The sequence below is a fragment of the Gossypium hirsutum genome, chromosome D12 (genome assembly GCF_007990345.1).
Source record: "Gossypium hirsutum isolate 1008001.06 chromosome D12, Gossypium_hirsutum_v2.1, whole genome shotgun sequence".
Lineage (NCBI taxonomy): Eukaryota > Viridiplantae > Streptophyta > Magnoliopsida > Malvales > Malvaceae > Gossypium > Gossypium hirsutum.
Genome location: NC_053448.1, coordinates 57506583 through 57530122, shown reverse-complemented (window position 1 = coordinate 57530122; position 23540 = coordinate 57506583). Strand labels below are relative to the sequence as shown.

The 23540-nt window shown below is 32.3% G+C and overlaps 2 protein-coding genes and 1 pseudogene across 3 annotated transcripts; all 3 read right to left on the bottom strand.

The window, feature by feature from the left end:
* Positions 1 to 2438: 2438 nt before the first annotated feature.
* On the bottom strand, positions 2439 to 3631 carry LOC107946911 (zinc finger protein ZAT1). Its single transcript, XM_016881404.2, has one exon. It carries the CDS (start codon positions 3505 to 3507, stop codon positions 2584 to 2586), a length of 924 nt encoding a protein of 307 aa, XP_016736893.1. The 5' UTR covers positions 3508 to 3631; the 3' UTR covers positions 2439 to 2583.
* Positions 3632 to 9741: 6110 nt separating this feature from the next.
* On the bottom strand, positions 9742 to 12644 carry LOC107946912 (WAT1-related protein At5g47470). Of its 2 annotated transcripts, none has more exons than XM_016881405.2 (7): positions 11595 to 12644; positions 11451 to 11516; positions 11228 to 11344; positions 10906 to 11137; positions 10669 to 10830; positions 10310 to 10461; positions 9742 to 10213 (listed from the first exon to the last, which is right to left on the bottom strand). In XM_016881405.2, the coding sequence occupies exons 1-7, from the start codon at positions 11792 to 11794 to the stop codon at positions 10087 to 10089; spliced, it is 1056 nt and encodes a 351-aa protein (XP_016736894.1). In that variant the 5' UTR covers positions 11795 to 12644; the 3' UTR covers positions 9742 to 10086. The 2 variants fall into 2 exon arrangements, with proteins under 2 accessions (XP_016736894.1, XP_040963318.1); XM_041107384.1 differs by having other exon boundaries at positions 10906 to 11104; positions 11595 to 12005.
* On the bottom strand, positions 12573 to 22269 carry LOC107944464 (metalloendoproteinase 1-MMP-like; annotated as a pseudogene).
* Positions 22270 to 23540: the final 1271 nt, after the last annotated feature.

Sequence of the window (23540 nt, the reverse complement as noted above, 5' to 3'; positions counted from 1 at the left end):
TTATGTCAGTATGTAATCTTGTGAAAAATTTATTTACTTGTCATATGTTTACTTACTAAACTATATGCTTACTCGTTTGTATTTTCCCCTGATTATAGTGACATCAGCCAGTTCGGAACTTGGACGAAGTCAGGAAATCATCCACACTATCATCAACTTTTTGGGCATTTTGGCAATCAACACTTTTGAAACATGGCATGTATAGATGACTTTATGTAATGTGGTATAAATATGTATATATAGTATTGTTTGGTTTAATAGGTTGGTGTTTATTAATGGATAAATTGTGTACACATATATACCTGCAATTGGTTGGAATGTTGAAATCATTTGATATTGTGTTTTGAAAACTTGCAAGGAGTTTTATAAAAAAAAAAATAATACCTCATACTCTATTCCGTCAAGGAATACGGGTAAGGTGTGTTAGATTCAAAGCCTCATATATTATCCCATCACATGTGAGAGACACTAATGCTGCTGGCAATGATTACAGGTCAGCCAAATCTCTGTTTGTAACCAAAAACAGGGGCACCATATAACATGGCTTATATTGCCATTAAATGTTGCAGGAAATTAAAAGAAAATTACTGCCTGCAACAATGCCGGAAGAATAAAGATTTGGCAAATATATATACATGTAAATGGCGATGCTTTGAATAGTCTGAAAAAAATATTTAAAAAGAAAATGTCCATACCAATGAAATGATGATCCAAAGCATATAGTAAATGTAACATCTTATCCTTATGCATGTAAGGGCTGTCCACATCAATAGTTGGTTGGCTACGGACAGTTTATTTATTTATTCATATATTTTGATGTGTTGTATAATGGTATAATAAATTATCAGATGTACCTAAAAGTAATTTAGGTGAACCATAAATTATTAATAATTTGCCTTCATGTTTGGACCTTTGATGTACTCGTGTCAAGAACTCACCGAAAGATGAAACTACTTAATAACTTTGCACATTAGCTACCTTTTTACATTGTGATTTTTCACATGGAATACGAAAAGTGCCCCTTGCATTACTTTGAATATAAATTTTTACTGTTGTATGCACATTACATAAACATACCCAACTAGTTCACAACTCTTTTCCCTATTTTCATATTATAATAAGAGTAAAAATAATAATGAAATTATATTTCCATTATAAAATTTCAACAATTTTCTTCACTGATTTTGACTTCAAAATCCCTCTAGAAAGTGGTGAAAACCAGCAAAATTACATGTTTGTTAACCAAGTTGACACAACTTGCAATCCACATATAATTTTTTTTTAGCATAAATTAATTAGTAGGGATCCGTTCGAAGCAAGAAAATTTCACATGCAAGCATCAAAGAAAGGAACATGAAAACCGTTCGATTTTTATTGACCAAAACGTCCTTGTAATTTTTTGTAATAAATCTTGATTATTTAGGGAACCAATATAAAAAGAAAGGGAAAAACAAAACAATAAATAGATTATTTTATGGATCCTTCCTACCACATTATTCATGGTCTTTTTATTATTATTTAATAACATTTCAGTAATTTTTTCATGCTATTAACACATAATTTTGATAATTTAAACACTGAACCTCAAACCCCAAGCTCCAAACTTAAATCTCAATATTTAAACTTGAACCATAAACCTCAAATTTTAAACCCTCAATCTCGTATTTCAAACCTCGAACTTGAACCCAAACCTTGAATCTTAAACCTTAAACTCAAGGTTCGAGGTTCGAGATTTAGTGTTTAAGGTTTAAAATTTAGGATTCATGGATAAAAAAATTACTAAAATTATGCGACAATAACATAAAAAATTATTAAATAATTATTAAAGTAATATGAATTGTTTCTGGAAATGCATTAATAAATTTGACTGATTCTTCTATAATAATAGTAATGACATCTTTTTGCCCGATTATTTCGTTCATTTCAAGGCAGATAAAACATTTTGAATCACCTTTTCGTGCAAGAAATCAAGGGATTTTGGAATGTAAAACCCAATTTGCAGTGAGGTTATTTGAGTCAATTCATCTTAAATTTGTAGTTAATGCTCCTATCATATAATATCCTTCTTCAAAACGGAACAGAGAACAAAGCCAATAAATAGTTTTACATGAAAAATGTGGATGATAAGAGACAGGACATGTTAGCAGAATTGAACACCTTGGGTACTTGTAGAGGCCTGTGTGTTTGGTCCACTATCTAACCCAACCAAATCCCACAAAAAGAATGCTTTACTGCTTTTTCTTTTCCCCCCTTTCTGACATGAAGTACATTGGAAGTGAAACCTGGTTCACAGTCATTGCTATCTGATTCCATAACAATGGCTGCTAATACCATGACAAAAACTCCATATTAAGCTTGTAATAATTTCCAGCAACTGTGTAAGTGTTTTGATTGCGGATAATTCAAGAAATGGAGTGTGGGTCAGGAACAATGAAGAATTGAAAGAATACCAAAATTCATGATTCATCTATGAATGAAGAAATATTAAGAAACTACAGTAAAAGAAAATTAAAAAAAAAAAACAATGCATAAAAACATTGAATATAGAGCATCAGATCGACGTGAATAGCCCCATCATTCAGTTTAAGCATCAGAAACCACACTAAACTCATCATCTTCCAATGGAGCTGGCAAGTTTAGATCTATCAAATTGTTGTAAAATTTGCCTGAATTTGGAGTAGCAGCAAGCAAATGGGATCTCTTGTGACCACCGAGTGCTTGTCCCGAACCGAACACTCTGTAACACAATGGACACTCAAATATCTTGCTGTTATTACCAGCAGCAGTGGTTGCGACTTTGCTTGCTTTTTTAGTTTCAGAGCAAACCCTTTTATGTTCATCCAATGTGTAAAAAGATCGAAATGTTTTCTTACATAGCTCACATCGATGCTTCCCATGAATCTTTTTCTTGCTAGACTTACGAACCTTCTTGTTCCCTTCTGAGTTTTGTTCCACATTTTTGCTTTTCCAAACATCTCTTGACAGCATCATAAGACACACAGCAATATGTTCTTCAGGTGAAGTATCGGAAACTGAACTCACTGGTTCTGGCTCAGTCGGTGACTCGACCAAACTGGGTTTCCTCAACAACTTCTGTTTCTTGATTCCATCTGTTGTTTTTGTATTAGAACACGCTTTTGGGCATCTCTTAGATCGTCGCCGAGTTGGGTTTCTCGACTCGGTCTCACTTTCTGTGTCTAGAACAACGGACCCAGAATCTATTACTGCAAATGAGAAATCGGGATCTGCGTACCTGAAACTCTTCATGGGATTCTCTCTTAACCCGTAAACAAAACATTTATCTTCGAGCACTTTGGTTTTCTCTTCTTGCTCTTCACCTGATGAATACGATGATGAGGAAGCTGAGTCGGTACGGCCACCGAGTTGGTGATGCTGAGCCGTTTTTCGAGGCAGTGGATGAGTGGCTAAGTGACCTTTCATGTGACCTCCTAAAGCTCTGCCATTAGAGAATGTTCGAGCACAGAGCTTGCATTTCTGCTTCTCCATTATCAGAGAACTGAAGCAAAACCGAAGATTAAAGTTTTTACCTTCTCTCTAAAAAGCATGAAAAAAACAATAAAAGGGAAAGATTGGGAATTTAAAAGAAGTAGGTGACAAGCATTCCTCCACCAAAAGACACACAATCCAACCCAAAAATTATGATTTTCTTTTAGTTATCATAAAAAATTTAAAATAAACTAAGAAAAACAGTTGTGTACTATGATAACAACTAAATTACGTGGGTCGTAGAAAAAAAAATATTATAGAGTAAACTATATTAGATAGATTGTATTTTATCTTTTTTGTTAAAATAAATTAGTCACGGTTAAATAGTAATTTGATTCATTGTAGTAAAATTTTATTCATTTTTACTATTAAAAATTAGTGTTATTGACAGAATAATTAGATAGTTACACATAGTGTGTCATGTGTAACTCATTCTGACATATAATGACCAATTTTTAATAGTAGAAACAGATGAGATTTTTAACAAAAGAACCAATTTGCTCTTTGATCTAATGTATATGGACTAATTTGCCATTTTTTGAGTATAAAAGACAAAATGCAATACGACTTTTAATATACCATGGTACTTTTACAAAAAAGTATATTTAAGGAAGATCTAGTGTCATGGGTCAAAGTGTAAAGCCCGTGACCATCGCACCAGATGCATCCCATGGAGGTTTATCGATTAGATGGGATCATTTAGCTCAAGAGGATTAGTCCGATTCAAAGAGCTATTGGAGAAGTCCGTCAGATTGAAACTTGAGTGGCCCAATGATGTAGATTTGGAATGATAGGCTACCCTGGTAATTTTGGGAATTAATCTTAGAAGATTGAGGGGAATCATATTTTATAAGATTTGATTTGATTTGATTTGATTATGTAAATTGATTGTGTAATATTGTAAATCCCTAGATTTAAGGAACAGACTAATCACATTCGTTGGTGTAACTTGATCTAGACCGTTGATTTTGAGAGAGCTCAACTATAAATAGAGAGTCTTCCCCTTACTTATAAATGATCCATTGTATCTTGAATTCTTAAGAGTGATAGAATTCTTTGAGAGCATTTACTCAAACACCTCTCATGCCTTGTTTTCTGAGGTTATTTTATTTTGTGTCTTCTTTTGGCTAGTGCGTTTGCATCGAAAGGATGACCTAATGCTGCACGGATTGTGAGACTAAAGTTCTAACCTTGTGACACTAGTAATTAATTAAGCCATGGGCTAAGGGGAAAAATTTTATGTATTTATATTTATTAATTAGATTATTATTTCATGTGATATAAGAGTTAGTTGTATATATTAATTATAATAGATTAATAATATTTTTAAAATTAAAAAAAATTGTGCATTTTCACAAATAATTTAAAACAACATAGTTTAGATACTGTATAAATATTATATATTGTTCAACCCGTCAATTAATTGAATTAATGACATATTTTTGATAAATTTTCATAATGTTATTTTTTCATTTCAAGTGCTTTAATATATATATATATATATAAATATATATTAAATTTAAATGTCTTTTATATTCTAACCTTGTACTGAAATTGTTTGATTGTTCTCTTATCGAATTCATTCTTCTCATTTTTAGTGGACTATAATTTTAGGGTCTGTTTGATTGAAGGAATTGATTTTCCGGAAAATCATTTCCAACTTTTTCAGCGTTTGATTGGCGGAAAACATTTTCCATTTGGAAAATGAACTCCAAAACAAGGAAAAATGGGTTACATTTTAGGGAAAACGTCTTACCCTTTCAATTTCCGTAAGACATTTTCCGTGCTCTCCTCTCTATCGCCTCCTTCATTCCTTCCTTCATGTCCGGTAGAAAATTGCTTCTATTTATCGATTTTCTAGTAACTTGTTTTTTTAATTATTCAATACTTGTTTTTTTAACACAATTATAAATAATTTATTTGATATTAATTTTTTTCAATTTATAACGATTAATATTGTGGCTTAATAATTGAGTATTATTATAAATAAATCATTGTAATATATGTAAAAATAATTTAAAATATAAAAATTTATTAATATATATCAATATATGTAAAAAAAAAAATTCGAAAAATATTTCCAGAAAATCTGCCAAACAGCTGAAAATATTTTACATAGATTCAATCAAACACCAGAAAATATTTTCCAGTAAATCATTTTACAGAAAAGTAAAACATTTTCCCGAAATCATTTTACGGAAAATATTTTACTGGCAATCAAATAGACCCTTAATGTCAAAAAGTTAAAGAATAAATGATGTTAAAACAATTTATTCAAAAAATAAGAAAAGTTTTAAAACAGGAAAATGATGTTAAAAAATCTTAAAGTAATAGTGATTTGATTTATAATTCTTTATTATGTTTCATCGTATCTACATGAATCTATTTATATGCTTCCTTACATTCATAAAATGGAAGGAAGGAATGTCAACTTTAAAATCTGATTTTATTTTATATAAATTATTATTTATTGACATATCTGACCTTAGTTTACTTAAAAATGAATCTTTGATCCAAAGAAAGGATGTAGCAGATAAGGTTCAATATGAATTGAATGAGTAAATATATTCATTATTTATTATTACGGTAATTAATTAATTTAGTTATAAATTATGTAAGTACTAAACTACAAATTAAAATAATTTATTAGAGATCAATAATGTAAATACGAAAAAGGATACATAATTAATAATGATAAGGAATTCATATTTAAATTTAAATTTAAAAAACAAAATCCACTCTAAATATAACTAAAAAATATATTTTGAAACTCAAAAAAACTAACCTTGAATATTCAATGTTTTCCATATATGCTTGAGTTCCTTCTTTTATATATGATATATGATATACGATTTTGAGTTTAATCGTTATAAATATATATTATTTATTATTTTTAAAAAAATATTTTTAAATAAATTTCTTGAATAAATTGACATGGAATTAATTATTATATATAGATAATGATGATTGTGTTGGTATATTTTTGCAAATATAAATACAACGTACCATCATGTTGATGTTGATGTTCATGGCATGCAAACTTTTGCCCTCAAAATATTGTAGCCAATTATACAACTCGCCAATTCTAATTTACTTTATAAATGTTTTTGATGAGTATAAGGACATGAATTCACGATTTTGGAGATTAAAAAAACGTTACCTTACCCATTTTAACAAATTAAAAAAAAAAAAACAAAGTGGCACTCTTTCATTTGAAAAAGGAAAAAGACAATTTTTTTGAGTTTACAACTACAATTGTAATATAATTACAAATATATGTTTAAATAAAGCAGAATAAAATCAGTATAAAACATAAATGTATTAAAAATTAAAAATATTCAAACAATAACATATTGTTTTAAAGAATTAAAATATATTTTAAAAATTATATAATCTAACGAATTTTTTTAAAGAAACTCCAAGTATATATATATTAATAACAAGTGTAATTATAAATAATAGAGAAATTTTGGACCAATCATAATTCATTATATGTCATTGCTGTTTATCTCTAATTAAATTAAATTAAATAAATCAATAAATCAAATTATTTTAGAACTTTTTTTATTAAAAAATCATATTCTATCCCTAATTAATTAAGTTAATATGAGGTAATAAATAAAATAGTTTAATTCTTCTAAAACACTCAAAAGAGTTCAATTATTTTTTATTCCATAAACAACTTTAAAATTGCTATATATCTCTTCTTCTTCTTTTAAATATTTATTTTTTACTATTTAATTATATTCTTATAGAACACTTATCAATACTTTAATCCTGTTCGTAAAATCTAAAGACTCTATCAACAATATACCGAATAATTTTCCTAAATTAAAATTTAAAATATCAGATAACATAAATAAAAAATAAATCAACAACCCCACATATAATTAAATGAAATTTTAAATAGTATTTGAGTTTACCGTCTAAAATTTTCTGAGGATTTAAGTTCAAAGGTATATAATAATTTTGTAAAAATGTTAATATTTATCGGATGTACTCCAAATTGTATTTCAAAAATTTTAATTTCAGAGAATTGTATGTTCAATTTTAATGAGTTGAGAAGATGTTAAGATTAAGTGTAAGGATAAATCCGATAGCTTAGGATTAGAATATCTCTTCTCATTGGATTCTGTTTATTTGCTTATTCTATTATTTATAAATAGATTTTCTCTTTTTTATGTAAAACTTATTTATTACATATATATTATAATAATTAAACATAAGACTTAAATTAAAAAAATATGTAATAACTCTTATAAAAAATAAAATTCCTATCCAACATTACATAAATAATAATAAAAAAAGAGAATGTAATAAAATATTTATTTAATAAATAAATTTAATCTCTAAATCATAGTATTTATTACAATAGATAAATGTAAATAAAAAAATTGAAGGAAGAGTGAGTGGGCAATGTCAAATCTCCAACTTATAAATCCCTGCAGATTTGATTAATGATCCTTAACCTTGAGGTTATTTGTTGAAGGTCTTGTACAAGTCAAGCAAAATTATTGGCTTTGTTGCAGCGCTCGCCACGCCATTAACCCATTATAAAGCCAAGTGCCAAGTCCAAAGTCCAAACCACCCCAGTTCAGCATTAAAACGTGAATCACGCTAATTCACCGTTTTAGAGGAAAATCGAGAACAGTATTTTTTTGAAAATAAAATAAAATATGGTTAAAAAAGCGTAACTATTCATGGATTTGGACTTGTTAGTGGCCCAATAACTGTAGGACAACGAGAGCCCAAGAATATTATTAGTTCCATTTTTAAAATAATAATAAAGAACAACTTCTAAGATGATATTTTATTATAGCGAGATCTTGCGAGATATTTTTAAAATTAACGGTTGCGATTAAAAGTAAAAAGTAAAGAGATTGTAGTCATATGATCAAATCGCGTTAAAAATTAGAAAATTGTATCGGTGACCTAGAACCTATTGCATCAGTTATTGAATACGTTGATTTTTAAAAGAATTAATTTCTCTCCTTTAATGTTGATTAAAAAGTAAACTCACATTTTCTAATGTAAATCATACATGGCATGATCAACTCTTTTTTTTTTCATTTTTATTTCAATTGTTGGTTTAAAATGATCTTACTAGATCTCTACTATAATGTGATATTTAAATAGATGCCCTAAATAAAGTTTTCTCAAATATCAATTTATTATTATTGTTATCTATTCAATATGATTTGATTTTGACCAACAAATGTTGATATGTTGATTGTAGTGATAACGTAGATTTGAACATTGAAGACAATGTTATTAAGAGGAATAACCATAAACCTCGAACATAAATAATAAACCAACAATGAGAAATAAAAAAATGATTTAGTAAGATGATTTGATTTTGGATTGAATTTGGTGTCACAAACTCATTTAGTAAATTATTTTTGAAAAATGAAACTACCTTTCTTAATAATTCAATTATTCTATTTTTATTCTTTAAAAAATGGTTAGTGAAATGAAAAAAAAAACCATTAGTAGAATTATTTATTTTACCTGGTATAATATTTAATATTATTATAAAATTTTTTATAATATCAACAAGTATTAAGTCTAATGATAAAGCATATTATATTCTAAAAAAAATAACACATGTATAAATAAAACTTCTAATAGCATACATCCATTCAACAATAAAATGACAAAAAAAAACTTATTGAATAGAGATTTTCATTAAAAAAACTTAATAAAAAATATATTTTAAATAAAAAACCACTACTAAGTTATATTTTTAGCGATATTAATAAATAACTACTATTAAAAATAATTATTTATATTAAAAATTTTATTTTTTAATTATATTATAATTATTTAAAGTAAACTGGATGAATTCTATTTTTTTTATCTAAAAAAAAAAAAAGCTCAACTCTTAATATCATGCGCCATCAAACAACTATAAAGAAACTCAAAGTGGAGTTGTCAGCCACAATATCACATTTTAAACATACGACAAAGGTCAAATTAGATTTTTTACCTACTTTTTTATTTTTTCCTAATAATATTAATAATAGTACTCAAATAGAATTACAAAATGACCTATTTTAGTTGTTTGTGATAACTTTTTATTTGAAGAAGAGATTCTTTTTTCTTTTCTCAATAAACACGTTACTATCATCAAGTAAAGGTGTTCCCCATTAATGCCCAAAATGTAGGATTTAATTCTTTCTTTGCAGATGTTCCAACAAGTTATTGTCAAGGCATGTAGGTGCCTGCAATGATGGATAAAAAGAAAGGGTGTTTGAATTGAATCATAAGTGCTTTACTACAATGCCATTGACCACACTGATAAGGATGATCAAATAAGCCTAAAATCCCAGAACCACAATCTTTTCCACTCATTTGCCCAACTCTTCTCTCACTTCTCTTTTCCCCAACCTAACACTTCTTATCATCTCTATTATTGAGTCTGCAAAAATAACAGTTGAAATATAGGAACATTTAAATCCGTATGGATCACATTTCGTATGGTATTCGTATCCGCTATATCGGGTCTGCTTCGGTTCGGAACGAGAAGTTTTCCCCTGAATTTCGTTTTTGCTGGTTTTTAGATTGGAAGTGGATAGTAATTTAGCTTAGCAGAGGCTTCTCTGGATCGAACTCGCTTCCAAAGCCATCCCCGACTGAGTAAATTTCTTTTCCTTTAGCCCATAAGACGAAGTAGAGACCGATGAACATGAGGAACATTCCGGCAAGGCTGCATTTACAAAAAGGATTCATATTATGTTGGAAAATTTTGGATTTGGAACTTTGAAGAAGCAAATCGGTGAATCTCTGTATATATATAGTTTACCTTCCTAACGAAATGGTCTGGCCTAAAGTAATAAAGGAGAGAACTACTGTAATGACTGTTCCAATGGGGCAAAACATTGAGACAAGCACTGGTCCCCTTTTCTTCATTGCCCATCCATTGAAGCTTACACATGCTCCGCTCACAGCACCTCCCTGCATGTCCGAATTAGAACAAAATCAATGCAAAAAGAAAAGCTGCACTAAAAGGGGACGAAAATTTATAAAAGCTTGAAAATATAAAGCAAGAATTGATGTGCTTATAGCATTTTATGAATTGTTTCGAATCTTTCTATATGCATTCAAATTTCATCTACCATGTAAGTAGTTATGACATTACACCAAGAAAGGGCAGTTGTATACCAGTAGAGAATAGCCAACTAGGTCCAAAACACTGACAAGGGGCCAACCCCATTCGGCATCATGATTTTTGAACAACTGCACTATTGAAGTTATAACCAGTCCAATAAACGATGTTATTGCACATAAGGACATCGGAGCCGGAAAATCACCCAAAGTTGCCGCCTGCAGAACATGAAATCTTAGCAAGAAAAAACTCATATTTAGCCTTCCTATAGTTGTTTTCCATTTCAAGAATACCTGCAATACAACACTGCTTGATAGAACTAGGACTGCTGCCATGAGGTACATGCAACCGATGATCTTATTTTTGTCGAAAATATCGTTATCAACTGCCGGGTGATCCATCATTGCATCTCCTGACGAGTCAGTACTCTGCATTATACTCATTGTAACGGCTCCTGCGACACACACGAACGTGCCTACAATCTTTATTTTACTGTATAGATAAGTTAGAACAACTTTTTCTACCCTGCATCAACATTGCCAAAATTCATCATCGGGTTTTTCGTTACTGATTCGATTACAAAAAAACAAAAAAAGAGAGAACTGGATTTAGTACCTGAAAATCCATGCAATTATAAAGATAAGCCCAGGAGCAAGGTTTGGCATGGCTGTTGCCACTGCTGGTGAAGTTAGATTAATCCCTTTGAGGTAGAGGAATTGGAACAAGGTCACCCTGCAACAAAGATGATTTAACATAATTGAAAATGGATTGTCGACATCATTACTTGAGGCATTTGTTTTTTATCTTGTTTCTTCATCATATATACATACGGTCTTACCCTCCAAAGGAGATAAAAACAAGCTGAATTATCAATTTCAGAGTTAGACGGTTGGGCCATAGGCTCCTGCAAAAATGAATGAATGTGAATTGACGCCTTCAAAAAGTTTTCATTCATGGCTAAAGCAAAAGAAAGAAAGATTACCTTTCAAAATAAAAAGCAAAAGGAGAGAGAATAATGAAGGTGGCAAGGGTGAAGCAAATAACAATGGTGAAAGGGCTAAGGCCAAGGGACATGAGATAACCAAGTAAAACCGAGTTCCCTGCATTAACAAATTGCACTCCTATCAATCCTCCTATTATTACCACATCTTCAATCACATCTCTTTTCAGGTACACCACCATCTTACTTTTTCCCCTACTTTCTTTCCCTTCCAAACATAGAACAAAGAGGAGAAAAAAACAATAGCAATGTTTTACGTATACAACTTTTTCTCTCTTTTTTCCCCTTCCTGAAAAAGCAGATGATCGAACCCTTTCTTTATTTTGCCCCTTTTTTTTTAAAAATGTTTGTTTCTGATTCTACATCAAATCACTTTGTTTCTTTCTTGGAGCATGTAATTGTAACCGAAGGAAAGCATTTTGTGTTTATTCTTTTTTTCTTGGTTATCTCTGTCTCCCTCTTTCTCATTTGGGACTTGACTTACATTAAGAGGCTTTCTCCTGGTTATTCGCTAGAGGATGGTTATACAAAGGCTCTACCATTGTTTTTAATGGCTCCTCTCATTCTCTTTTTATAGCTTTCCACTAAAATTTAGCTCCCTAGAGTTTGTATTTATTTATTTTCTCTCTCAAACTCTTTGTTTGGATTTTTGGAGCACTGTAAATTGTAATGCAAATAATTCCCGCATTTTTTTTTACTAAACATTTGTCGTATTCAACCACCATCTCTGAACTAAACCCTCTCAAACACACATTTGGACTTGATCCTGGCAAAACAGGGCATGCAGAGGCTTTTGGTCAAATCAGAAAATGAGAAGAAAAAAAGAAAATCTATTTTGACCTTTCAAAAAATTAACTGACATTTTTTAATCTCATAATGTGTATGAATCAAAATTTTCTGTTAGAAAGAAAAAAAATGACATTTTTTTTTTCAAATAAAAATCTATAGGTTCTTGACGCTTCAGTTATTTGAACACTCCTCCGTCATAGCCATTGTCTCTTCATAAGTCACCTTGGACACTGCTAGGCCAAACTCTATTGCAACAGGCAATGCACTCAGATCAGAGAGTGAGTTATTAGCAGAAACCATTCTACAGTGTGGAAATAAAGCAGAGAATAGCATTTAATGCTGATCGACAAACAAGCGCAACAGCCCAATCTCAACAAGAGATAAGTTTATGATTGGCATGTTGTTCCAATAGGGTCGGAAGCGTGTAAATTATTGTACTAAAAAATCACACAAAGTTCAATTCCCAGGGAAGAGAGGTGGATCACATGGATCTCTTAAATACCAAGTCTTTCCTTAGACAGAATATCCCTTCTATAGTAATTTAATAGCACAATTAAATACTACTATTATACCCTCAAATATTGAAAGAAAAATAGGACAAGAAAGAACACAAGAGTTTTAACGAGGTTCGGTAAATTATACCTACGTCCTCGGGCACTAACACCAGATGATAACTTTACTATCTCCAAAGTATTACAAACAAATAGAATTCCTTAAGAATTCTCAAATGGGAGAAGAGAGAAAACTAAGAGAGAAAGATTGGTTGGGATGGTTGAAATGAGAAATGGTTAGGCCTATTTATAGTTGAGGTTCAGGGACTAACTTGCAAATGGCCTAAAAAATTAGGGACCAAAATTGCAATTATCCCATTCAACTTTAAACAACTTGTCTATCACTTTTTTCTTTCGGTGCCACTTGCACCTCCCATTTTTGACTTTTCAACCCCTTTTTAATTTGACTTATCAACAATCTCCACCTTGAAGATTTGATTAGGATAATCACATCTTCACACACTTCCTTCAACTCCCCAAATTCGATAAAGCTATCTTTTGTAGTGCCTCCAAATGCGCTCTCGAGCGCCATACACCTAAAGGTGCTCAAATTCTCAGGATGTTAATCAAGTTCAAACAATGATTAAACTTGATTGTTGTTACCACCTTGGTCATCATATCTGCGGGATTATCTGCTGTCGGAATCTTCTGAAGTAGAATTTTTCCTTTTTCAAAGACTTCCCGCACAAAGTGATATCTTACGTCGATATGCTTGGTTCTTGAATGATAGACTTGATTTTTCGCTAAATAAATAGCGCTCTGACTGTCACAATATAAACTTATGTGACTTTGAACAACTCCTAAGTCTTTCAACAGTCCATTAAGCCAAATAGTCTCCTTAACAGCTTCTGTAACTGCCATATATTCTGCCTCTGTAGTAGACACAGCTATTGTAGACTGTAAGGTAGACTTCCAACTCACTGGGGCTTTCGCAAGAGTAAACAGATACCCCGTAGTTGAACGACGTTTATCTAAATCACCAGCAAAGTCGGAATCAACATATCCAACTACAAACTGACCAAGTGCTTTATCCTGTTCAAAAATTAAACCAACATCTACGGTTTTTCGAAGATACCGTAGAATCCATTTCACAGCTTGCCAATGTCCTTTTCCAGGATCATGCATATACCTGCTCACAACTCCAACAGCTTGTGAAATGTCAGGCCTCGTACACACCATCGCATACATCAAACTCCCAACTGCATTAGCATATGGGACTTTCGTCATATATTCTCTTTCTTCTTCAGTTTTCGGAGATAATTGAGCACTAAGTTTCAAATGAGAAGCAAGTGGGGTACTTACATGTTTTGTGTTTTCATTTACACCAAAACATTGTAATACCTTTTTCAGATATTGCTTCTGATTCAAACAAAGCTTGCCTCTCTGTCTATCTCTACTTATCTCTATGCCGAGAATCTTCTTGGCCTCACCTAGATCTTTCATCTCGAACTCTTGATTCAACTGAGCCTTCAGCTTATCTATCTCATTTTGGCTCTTCGAAGCGATTAACATATCATCAACATACAAGAGTAGATAAATGAAAGATCCGTCATGCAGCTTCTGCAAATACACACAATTGTCATATTTGCTTCTTGTGTACTTCTGCCTTCTCATAAAGCTATCAAATCGCTTGTACCACTGCCTCGGGGATTGCTTCAATCCATATAGCGATTTGTTAAGCTTACAAACCCAATTTCTACCACCAGCATCTGTGTATCCTTCTGGCTGAGTCATATAGATCTCCTCTTCTAACTCACCATGCAAGAAAGCCGTCTTAACATCAAGTTGAGCTAGCTCCAAATTCAACTGTGCTACCAAGGCCAACAAAATTCTAATGGAGGAATGCTTCACAACAGGGGAAAATACATCATTGTAGTCAATTCCCTCCTTCTGAGCGTAGCCTTTAGCTACCAATCTTGCCTTGTAGCGAATATCCTTCTTGTTAGGAGATCCATCTTTCTTTGCGAATACCCACTTGCATCCGATTGCCCTTTTACCTTTCGGTAATTGCGCCAACTCCCAAGTATTGTTCTTCCGGAGAGACTGCATTTCTTCATCCATGGCGCTTTTCCATTTATCACTTTCTAAGCTTTGCATTGCTTCTTGATAAGTGATAGGAATATCATCAACAACGGGAAGGGCGTAGGCCACCATATCAGTAAATCGAGCAGGTTTACGAATTTCTCTCCGTGGCCTTGCAACTGCAACTGGTTCTGGTGTACTTAGTGGTTCTTGGGTCAGAACCTCTTCAACCTCTAATTCCTCCATTGTGGCTGGAGAATTAGACTTATTAACTGGGCAAATCCCCATCTGCTCAAACTCCACCTGTTTTGGAGTACACTCCACCTGCTGTGGAGTATTGCTCGTCTGAATATCTTTATCTGCTACCTTTTTCAATGTGGCAGATTCATCAAAGGTAACATCTCTGCTACAGATCATTTTCTTTGTGCTTAAGCACCAAAGACGAAATCCCTTCACTCCAGAAGTGATTCCCATAAAGAGAGCTTTCTTTGCCCTCAGATCTAACTTTGACTCCTTCACATAGTAATATGCAGTGGATCCAAACACATGTAAGGAATCATAATCTGTAGCCGATTTTCCAGACCATACCTCCATAGGAGTTTTTCTTTCTAATGCAGATGATGGCAAACGATTAACAAGATGGCCAGCGTATGTCACAGCCTCAGCCCAAAATTGCTTGCCCAACTCAGCATTGGACAACATACATCGAACTTTCTCCAGCAATGTTCGATTCATACGCTCTGCCACTCCATTCTGTTGTGGTGTATCCCTAACTGTGAAGTGTCGAACAATACCATACTCTTGGCACACATCGAAGAACGGATCACTTTTATATTCCCCTCCATTGTCCGTCCTAAGCCGCTTGATTTTCTTGCCAGTCTGGTTTTCGATCATAGTTTTCCATTTAAGAAAAACTCCAAGCACTTCATCTTTAGTTTTCATGGTATACACCCAAACTCTTCTGGAAAAGTCATCAACAAAAGTAACAAAGTAGTGTTTTCCTCCCAACGAAGGTGTTTTGGAAGGCCCCCACACATCTGAGTGAATATATTCCAAAATACCTTTTGTATTATGGATAGCAGTGCCGAATTTCACTCTCTTTTGCTTTCCCAGAACACAGTGCTCACAAAATTTTAATTTGCAAGCCTTTGCACCTTTCAACAATCCTTGCTTTGCCAGAATTTGCAAGGATTTTTCGCTGGCATGTCCCAACTTCATATGCCACAACTGCATTGAGTCCAAGTCTTTGTTACCGGAAGCTGCAGCGACTGCTCCAATAACTGTACTACCTTGGTAGTAATACAAGTTATTTTTCCTGATGCCCTTCAATATCACAAGTGCGCCAGATGTCACTTTCAAAATCCCATCTCTCATAGTAACAACTGAACCATTGGATTCCAAGGCTCCCAATGAGATGAGATTTTTCTTCAAACTGGGCACGTACCGAACATCAGTCAGAACTCTGGTTGATCCATCTTGAGTCTTTAATTGGATTGAACCTATCCTAACAGTTTTACAGGCATTGTCATTGCCCATATAAACAACTCCTCCATTTAGTTCTACTAAATCAGAGAACCACTCCCGGTTAGGGGACATATGATAGGTACAACCCGAATCCAATATCCACTCATCTGAATGGAACGACGATGATGATGCAACCAGTGATAGTTCAGAGTCACTAGTATCATGCTTTGCAACACAAGCATCTACAGCAGCTTTTCCCTTATTCTTCAGCTTTGGACAATTTTTCTTCCAGTGGCCTTTCTCATGACAAAAAGCACATTCATCTTTCCCGAGTCTGGACTTTGACTTTGATCTCCCCTTTTGAGTTTTCTTCCGAGTGTATGAACGACCTCGGACTACTAAAGCTTCTGTATCTCTGATTGAGTTTTTCTGTTTATCCTTCTTTCTCTGTTCATAACTGTATAAGGCCGCACAGACTTCGCTCAGAGATATATCACTCCTGCCATGAAGTAGAGTAGTTTCTAGGAACTCAAACTCCTCAGGAAGTGACCCCAACAGCATCAAAGCCAAATCTTCATCTTTGAATGTCTCATCCATATTCAGCAAATCAGTGACTAACTGATTAAATTTGGTGATGTGATCATTCATTGTGGTACTTGGGACGTATGTGAAGCGAAACAGTCTTTTCTTCAAGTGGAGCTTATTTTGACTGTTTTTCTTCAAAAATTTTTCTTCAAGTGCCACCCACAACTTATTTGCAGAAGTCTCCTTTGAAAAAGCATACCTCTGCTCTCGAGAAAGGCATGATCGAATTGTGCCACATGCCAACCGATTGATCGCCTTCCAATCTTTCTCCTGTACATCATCTGGTTTCTCTTCATCAATGGCAATGTCTAGACCCTGCTGAAAAAGGGCATCTAGAACCTCACTTTGCCACATACCAAAATGGCCCGTGCCATCAAAGATCTCCACGGCCAATCTTGCATTTGCAATTGTCGGTCTTGTCCACATGGACGATGTTGAAGCTCCTACACCGACCATTTTCTCCATAATCTTTCAATATACCTAAGGAAATCTTTTCTGATGTGGAAGATCAGTTTAAACTGCAACCACAGAGCATACTACGATTAACCTTCGGCTCTTGATACCACTTGTTGTTCCAATAGGGTCGGAAGCGTGTAAATTATTGTACTAAAAAATCACACAAAGTTCAATTCCCAGGGAAGAGAGGTGGATCACATGGATCTCTTAAATACCAAGTCTTTCCTTAGACAGAATATCCCTTCTATAGTAATTTAATAGCACAATTAAATACTACTATTATACCCTCAAATATTGAAAGAAAAATAGGACAAGAAAGAACACAAGAGTTTTAACGAGGTTCGGTAAATTATACCTACGTCCTCGGGCACTAACACCAGATGATAACTTTACTATCTCCAAAGTATTACAAACAAATAGAATTCCTTAAGAATTCTCAAATGGGAGAAGAGAGAAAACTAAGAGAGAAAGATTGGTTGGGATGGTTGAAATGAGAAATGGTTAGGCCTATTTATAGTTGAGGTTCAGGGACTAACTTGCAAATGGCCTAAAAAATTAGGGACCAAAATTGCAATTATCCCATTCAACTTTAAACAACTTGTCTATCACTTTTTTCTTTCGGTGCCACTTGCACCTCCCATTTTTGACTTTTCAACCCCTTTTTAATTTGACTTATCAACATGGCAAACAAGCGCAACAGCCACATTGCTCACGCACCATAGATTCCATCTGGGAGAAGAAGCAATATGTTACCATCGTGTTCAAGATCAGTCATAAATGAATCACTCCAAGTACATTAAGTCGAAGTCAGAATATTTTATTCGACATACACGATTGACCATATCCTAACCTCTATTGCACAAAAAAATTAGAATGCGTTCACTAGGTCTATGTATCTAGCAGACTTGATGATGAGCTAACTATCCACCCCGACGATTAATCAGATTGTATAAAGAAGATTATGGCAAAAAAAATGAAGGAACTATGAGCAGAAAATCAGAAAGCTGGGTGGAAGAGAAGTAGGTTAGCAGATTTTTAACATGTAAAACTTGAAGTTATATCTTTTCCTATGCAACATAAGCAAGACTAATTACCAGGAAGATAGGTAGAAAACAATCCACAATATGCACAAATGCAAGGAATGAGATGGAGTGTTCCAATCCCACAACTACAAAGGCAGGCCGTGTATGACATTTGATAGAGGCTTTTCTCCAAAATTAAGAAGAGTATAAATAAGGGAACTAGTTTAGATAATAAAAGAGAAATGTGAAAGTAAGGCTCTATCCTGAATAATTAAATAATTTCAAGATCACTAAAAAAGCACTCACGGTTCATTGTAAATTCCCACTTGATTTCTTTCAAGCATGGTCACTTATGTGCCTGCAGGAACCAAATGTTGAATCAGGCCTTTTAATTCAGGAAAGCTTGCACATTGCATATTTTCCTACCATCTTTGGGGTCTCCACCAAATGTGGAATCAGACATGTTTTTAAGGTAACATGGCTCATCTATCTAATGCAAGGTAGGGTTTGCCAAACACTCTTGCCTCTCCACCAAATAGGTTAATTCAATTAACAGCTATAAAAAATGGAAAATGCAAATTATGCATCTTTTCAATGACCCCATTGCAGCAGAACAATTAATATCTCTGGTTTTCCTGTATGTACATGATCTATTGCAATCTACTGCAAATGCTCAGCTTGTAAGAGAGAGAGACAAACAGAGGCATTTCGCTAGTTGCTTCTTACTTGGAAGAAATTATTTAAAAAAAATTCACTTTCATTTTTGAACTAGTGTTGGCTATTTGCTCAATTGATCAATATGATCCTGCTCTTAGCCTTAAAGCTTTCTACCACAATTATAACACACAAATAGCATTTACAAGGTGAAAAATCATTCAGAATCTCCTGTTAGTAACATCTTAAGATTCGATACAATTGATCAAGGAAAACAAACTTAATACATTTCAACAAAATTCAAATCCAAATCATATTAGAGTCTGAGTCGAGAAGCACAAAAAAAGCTACTCACAATAGAAAATAGATAAAATAATACTAGGGGCCGGTATAGGTGTAACAGAGTGTACCCTGAGAAAGTGCCCGGCGACTCCTCGATGTTGTGCTCAGGCATTATGGTTAAAAAGATAAATGTAGGTATGGTCAAGAGTTTTGTCTTTCTATCATTTCCTGCCTCACAAAGTTAGTACACCTTTTAAAGAAGAAAAATCAAACTCTAATAATATATACATATATAACACCACTAAATATAACCAAAAAAATTTATTCACAAATACATTACATCCTTTTACAAATCAAAGAATCGTTTCAAATCTTCTTCTTTTCTTTTTTCTTTTGGTGTGAACAATTTTTAATTCATACATAAACAATACTATAAAAAAGAAGTTCTAAAAGAGCTCAAAAAAGAAGGCTCTTGTGTAATCATCAAAAGAAGGAAAAAGACTACCGATGAAAATCTCCAACTATAAAATTGCTTTGTTGTAAGAATTTTCAAGACTCCAACAAAAAATCATATTTAAAGTTAGGTTTTATTCATTTTTTTATTTTGTGGCTTCAAGTTCAGATACATTACGATTTCATTGATCGAACTATGGGTCAACTCGAGCATATGGCCAATCTCATGTGTCGCCATTGGTTCAAAGTAGACCTGTCCAAAAAATGGGAGGATTTTAACAAAATACAATGCTCGAAAAATGGGTTTAGGTAAAAATATGAGGAGTGTTTTTTGAGCTCCACTCGGTCTAGCCTGAATATTATGCTATAAAACAATACTATATAAATTATATATTTATATTAAATCATTAACTCAATAAAAATTAAACCCATTACTCAAAACCTAAAAAAAAACTTACCCAACTAAATATCCTGACCCAATAAAATTTTATATTTTATATTTAATACAATAAAATATTTATTATATTTATTTGTGTTTTTTAATATAATAAAACATTTATTATATTTATGGTAGTTTTTTTTAATATAAATACTTTTAATGTGTTAGAAACTTTTATTTTAGCCTTTTTTTAGTGCATTTAGTGTATTTTTAAAAGCATAATTTTAAATAAAAAGCAATCTAATAAATCTAATATTGACAGGTCGGGTCGGGTCCAGGTTTAAATTGAGTCGAGTTTTGGTAAAAAAATAATTCTATTTTTCAAATTGGGCCCAAACCTGAAAAAATTAATCTAAATACTTTGCATAGGCCTGCCCAAGAGCATCTTTAATTCCAAGTCAACAGCCACATTTGATTTTACTTTCTCAAAATCAATGGCCCACGTTTCATCTTCGTACAAGTGGAACCTCGCATTCTCTGGTTAAAAGGGATGAGCTAACACTCTTAAAACCCCTTCAAATGGTTGATTGTTGTTGTGATCAACCTTGAAAACCTCGATTCTAATATTCGCCATTGGGTAATCGTCTATCTCCATAGAGTTCACAAGAATAATTGAAGCCCACATTGAAAACGAGCGCTTAAACACTGTTTTGATTTTCGGTAAGCTTATATAATCGATCATGTTCGTAAACGAAAAAGCGTATGTTAGAGTCATTGGCAATCCACAATCCCACCTCGGCCTTCCATAAAAATAGGTAAAATGTTTCTTCGCATGGATTGTTAGACCGGTGTCGGAAACACTACACCTGAGGGACATGATTGTCGATGTCATTTTGGATTCGAGCTTTCCGATTACCGATAACCCGAGCTTTTAATAGTACAAAATCACGACGGATTCGAACTGGGCATCGAAAATGTCAGTAAAGTTGTTGTTTTGATTGTTGGGATCAATTGATAAGTTGTCGAACTGTTGAAAATATTTCTTGAGTTCCGACATGCCCCTGACGTGATTACACTTTTCGACATCTTTAAAGCGAGTAAAATTATGCCGCGTAACATTGTGATTGCCGGTAGTTATGATAAGTACTTATCTTGGTTTAATTCTAACGGGAAATCGTAAACGTGGGAAAACAACGTAAGTAAAGAAGAGAGAAGGAGAGAAAGGAACATTAACCAAAGAAACATAGTTGTTTTCGTGTTCCATCCATTACACAAGGTTAGGCAGTTTTCCCTTGAAAACATGAAAATTCAACACAAATCGATTAACTTAAATTTCAAAATCTCGTATTATTCATTTATTTTTTTATAAAAAAATAAACTATATGAATATTAATCGAAAACTTGAATGCAATTTTGTTTTTGTCAATTCACTTGTGGTTTAATCAAACTTTTTATCTCTTTTTTCATTGAAAAAGCATATATCTAAAAAGTAGAATTTAGGTTAGGGTTTGTATGATTTAAAGATATATTAAGAATGTGTTGGGGAAGAACTTTTGGGGTTAGCTTTAATTACCAAATTTGATATTTTGCCGTCTAACAACGAAAACGAGAAAATTGAAAGTTTTCCATTCAAGTCTCCTCCACTGTTGGCAACCCAACCATAGCATTGCCCTTTCAACAATTCTGTTGTAATCACCCAATCCTTCCTACATTATCATTTCAATTTCAGCCTTATTATTAATATTTTACAAACTGGTCGTAGTTTGCAAATAATGAAAGAATTCAAATGTAGATGTTAAAATGATTGGTTAATTAGATTTTTAATTTTTAATTAGACAAATGAAAGGACTAAATTTCTAGAACTAAAAACTAAGAACTAAATTTTAATAAATTGAAGAGTACAGGGATTTGAGAGCAAGATTAGACAAAATAAAAAGACCTCTTGCATTTCCCTTTCGAACCCGTTTCTTTGGAAGAAAAGCTGTTTTGGTTGATTCCATCCATGGTAGAACCGAAGTAAACATAAAAAATATCTCCAATTATTTGTTCCTCTTTTGGCCTTTGTAAAAAATTCGGATGATATATAACATCGTTATCGCAATAATTGAAATGATTTCAGCTTGAGACAATAGATAAAAATAAACATTAAGTCAATATATACATATATCTTTAAGTTACATACCACCATGCCTTAACTATATCAATTTTAGATACATTAAAAAAATTATTTTAACATTCCATTTAATTTTTCGTATCTTTTAATTTTTAAATTTTTATTTTCTTTCAAATCATCCCAACATAGATGAAAAAAATTAACAAATGTTGACGTAGTATACACATAGATTATCACGTAAATAACACATCAGCATTTAAATAATTTTTCAACAAAGTTTAAAAACATTAACTTTCCTCATTACTTTTTATATTTTTTTTAAAATATAAATTTAAGAATTCAAAGAATAAATAAAAAGTTAATTTTTTTAAATTAGAAAACTAAAAAAAAATCATTATACCTATAAATTTTAGGTCAATGTTTGGGACACTTACAATCTACCGCCTAACGAATGCCTTACGGAATTTTATCTATGTTGAAGGGTTGGTTTCCATTATTTTCCTAATAACGGGATAGAAATGATTCATGAATCAAATTTAAAACGGTATAATAACTTATTTTACTTTCCAATTTTATAAAAATATGTTTTAATTATGCATTTAATTTTTCGACTCTTTTAATTCTTTAATTTGTATTATTTATCAAATTATTCTAAAATAGATAGAAAAACTAATATTTGTTAATTTTGCTAACGTGACATCCACGTAAAAGTCCATATGTATGACACTTTAGGAATTAATTATTTTTATACCTTTTAAATATTTTTTTAATTTTAAAATTTATACATTTTTGAATTTTATATTTTAAAAAATAAATAATTACTAATGTGACAATTCACTTGTATACCACATCAGCAAATTTATAAAATATTAAATTTCTCATCCATTTTGAGTACAGGTGAGCAAAATTCTATTCAATTCGAAAAAATCGAAAAAAAATCAAATTTCGAGTTAATTGAATCAAGTTATTCAAGTTATTCGAATTATTTATTCGAATTATTTGAGTCAACTCAAATAAGAAATTTCGGATTTCAAGTTAGAGTCGAGTTGAATTTTTACAACTCAAGTAACTCGAATAATTTGAATAATAGATTAGTATAAATATCCTTTTGGTCCCTATCAATTTTGAAAATGAGTAAATTGGTCTCTCTCTTAACAA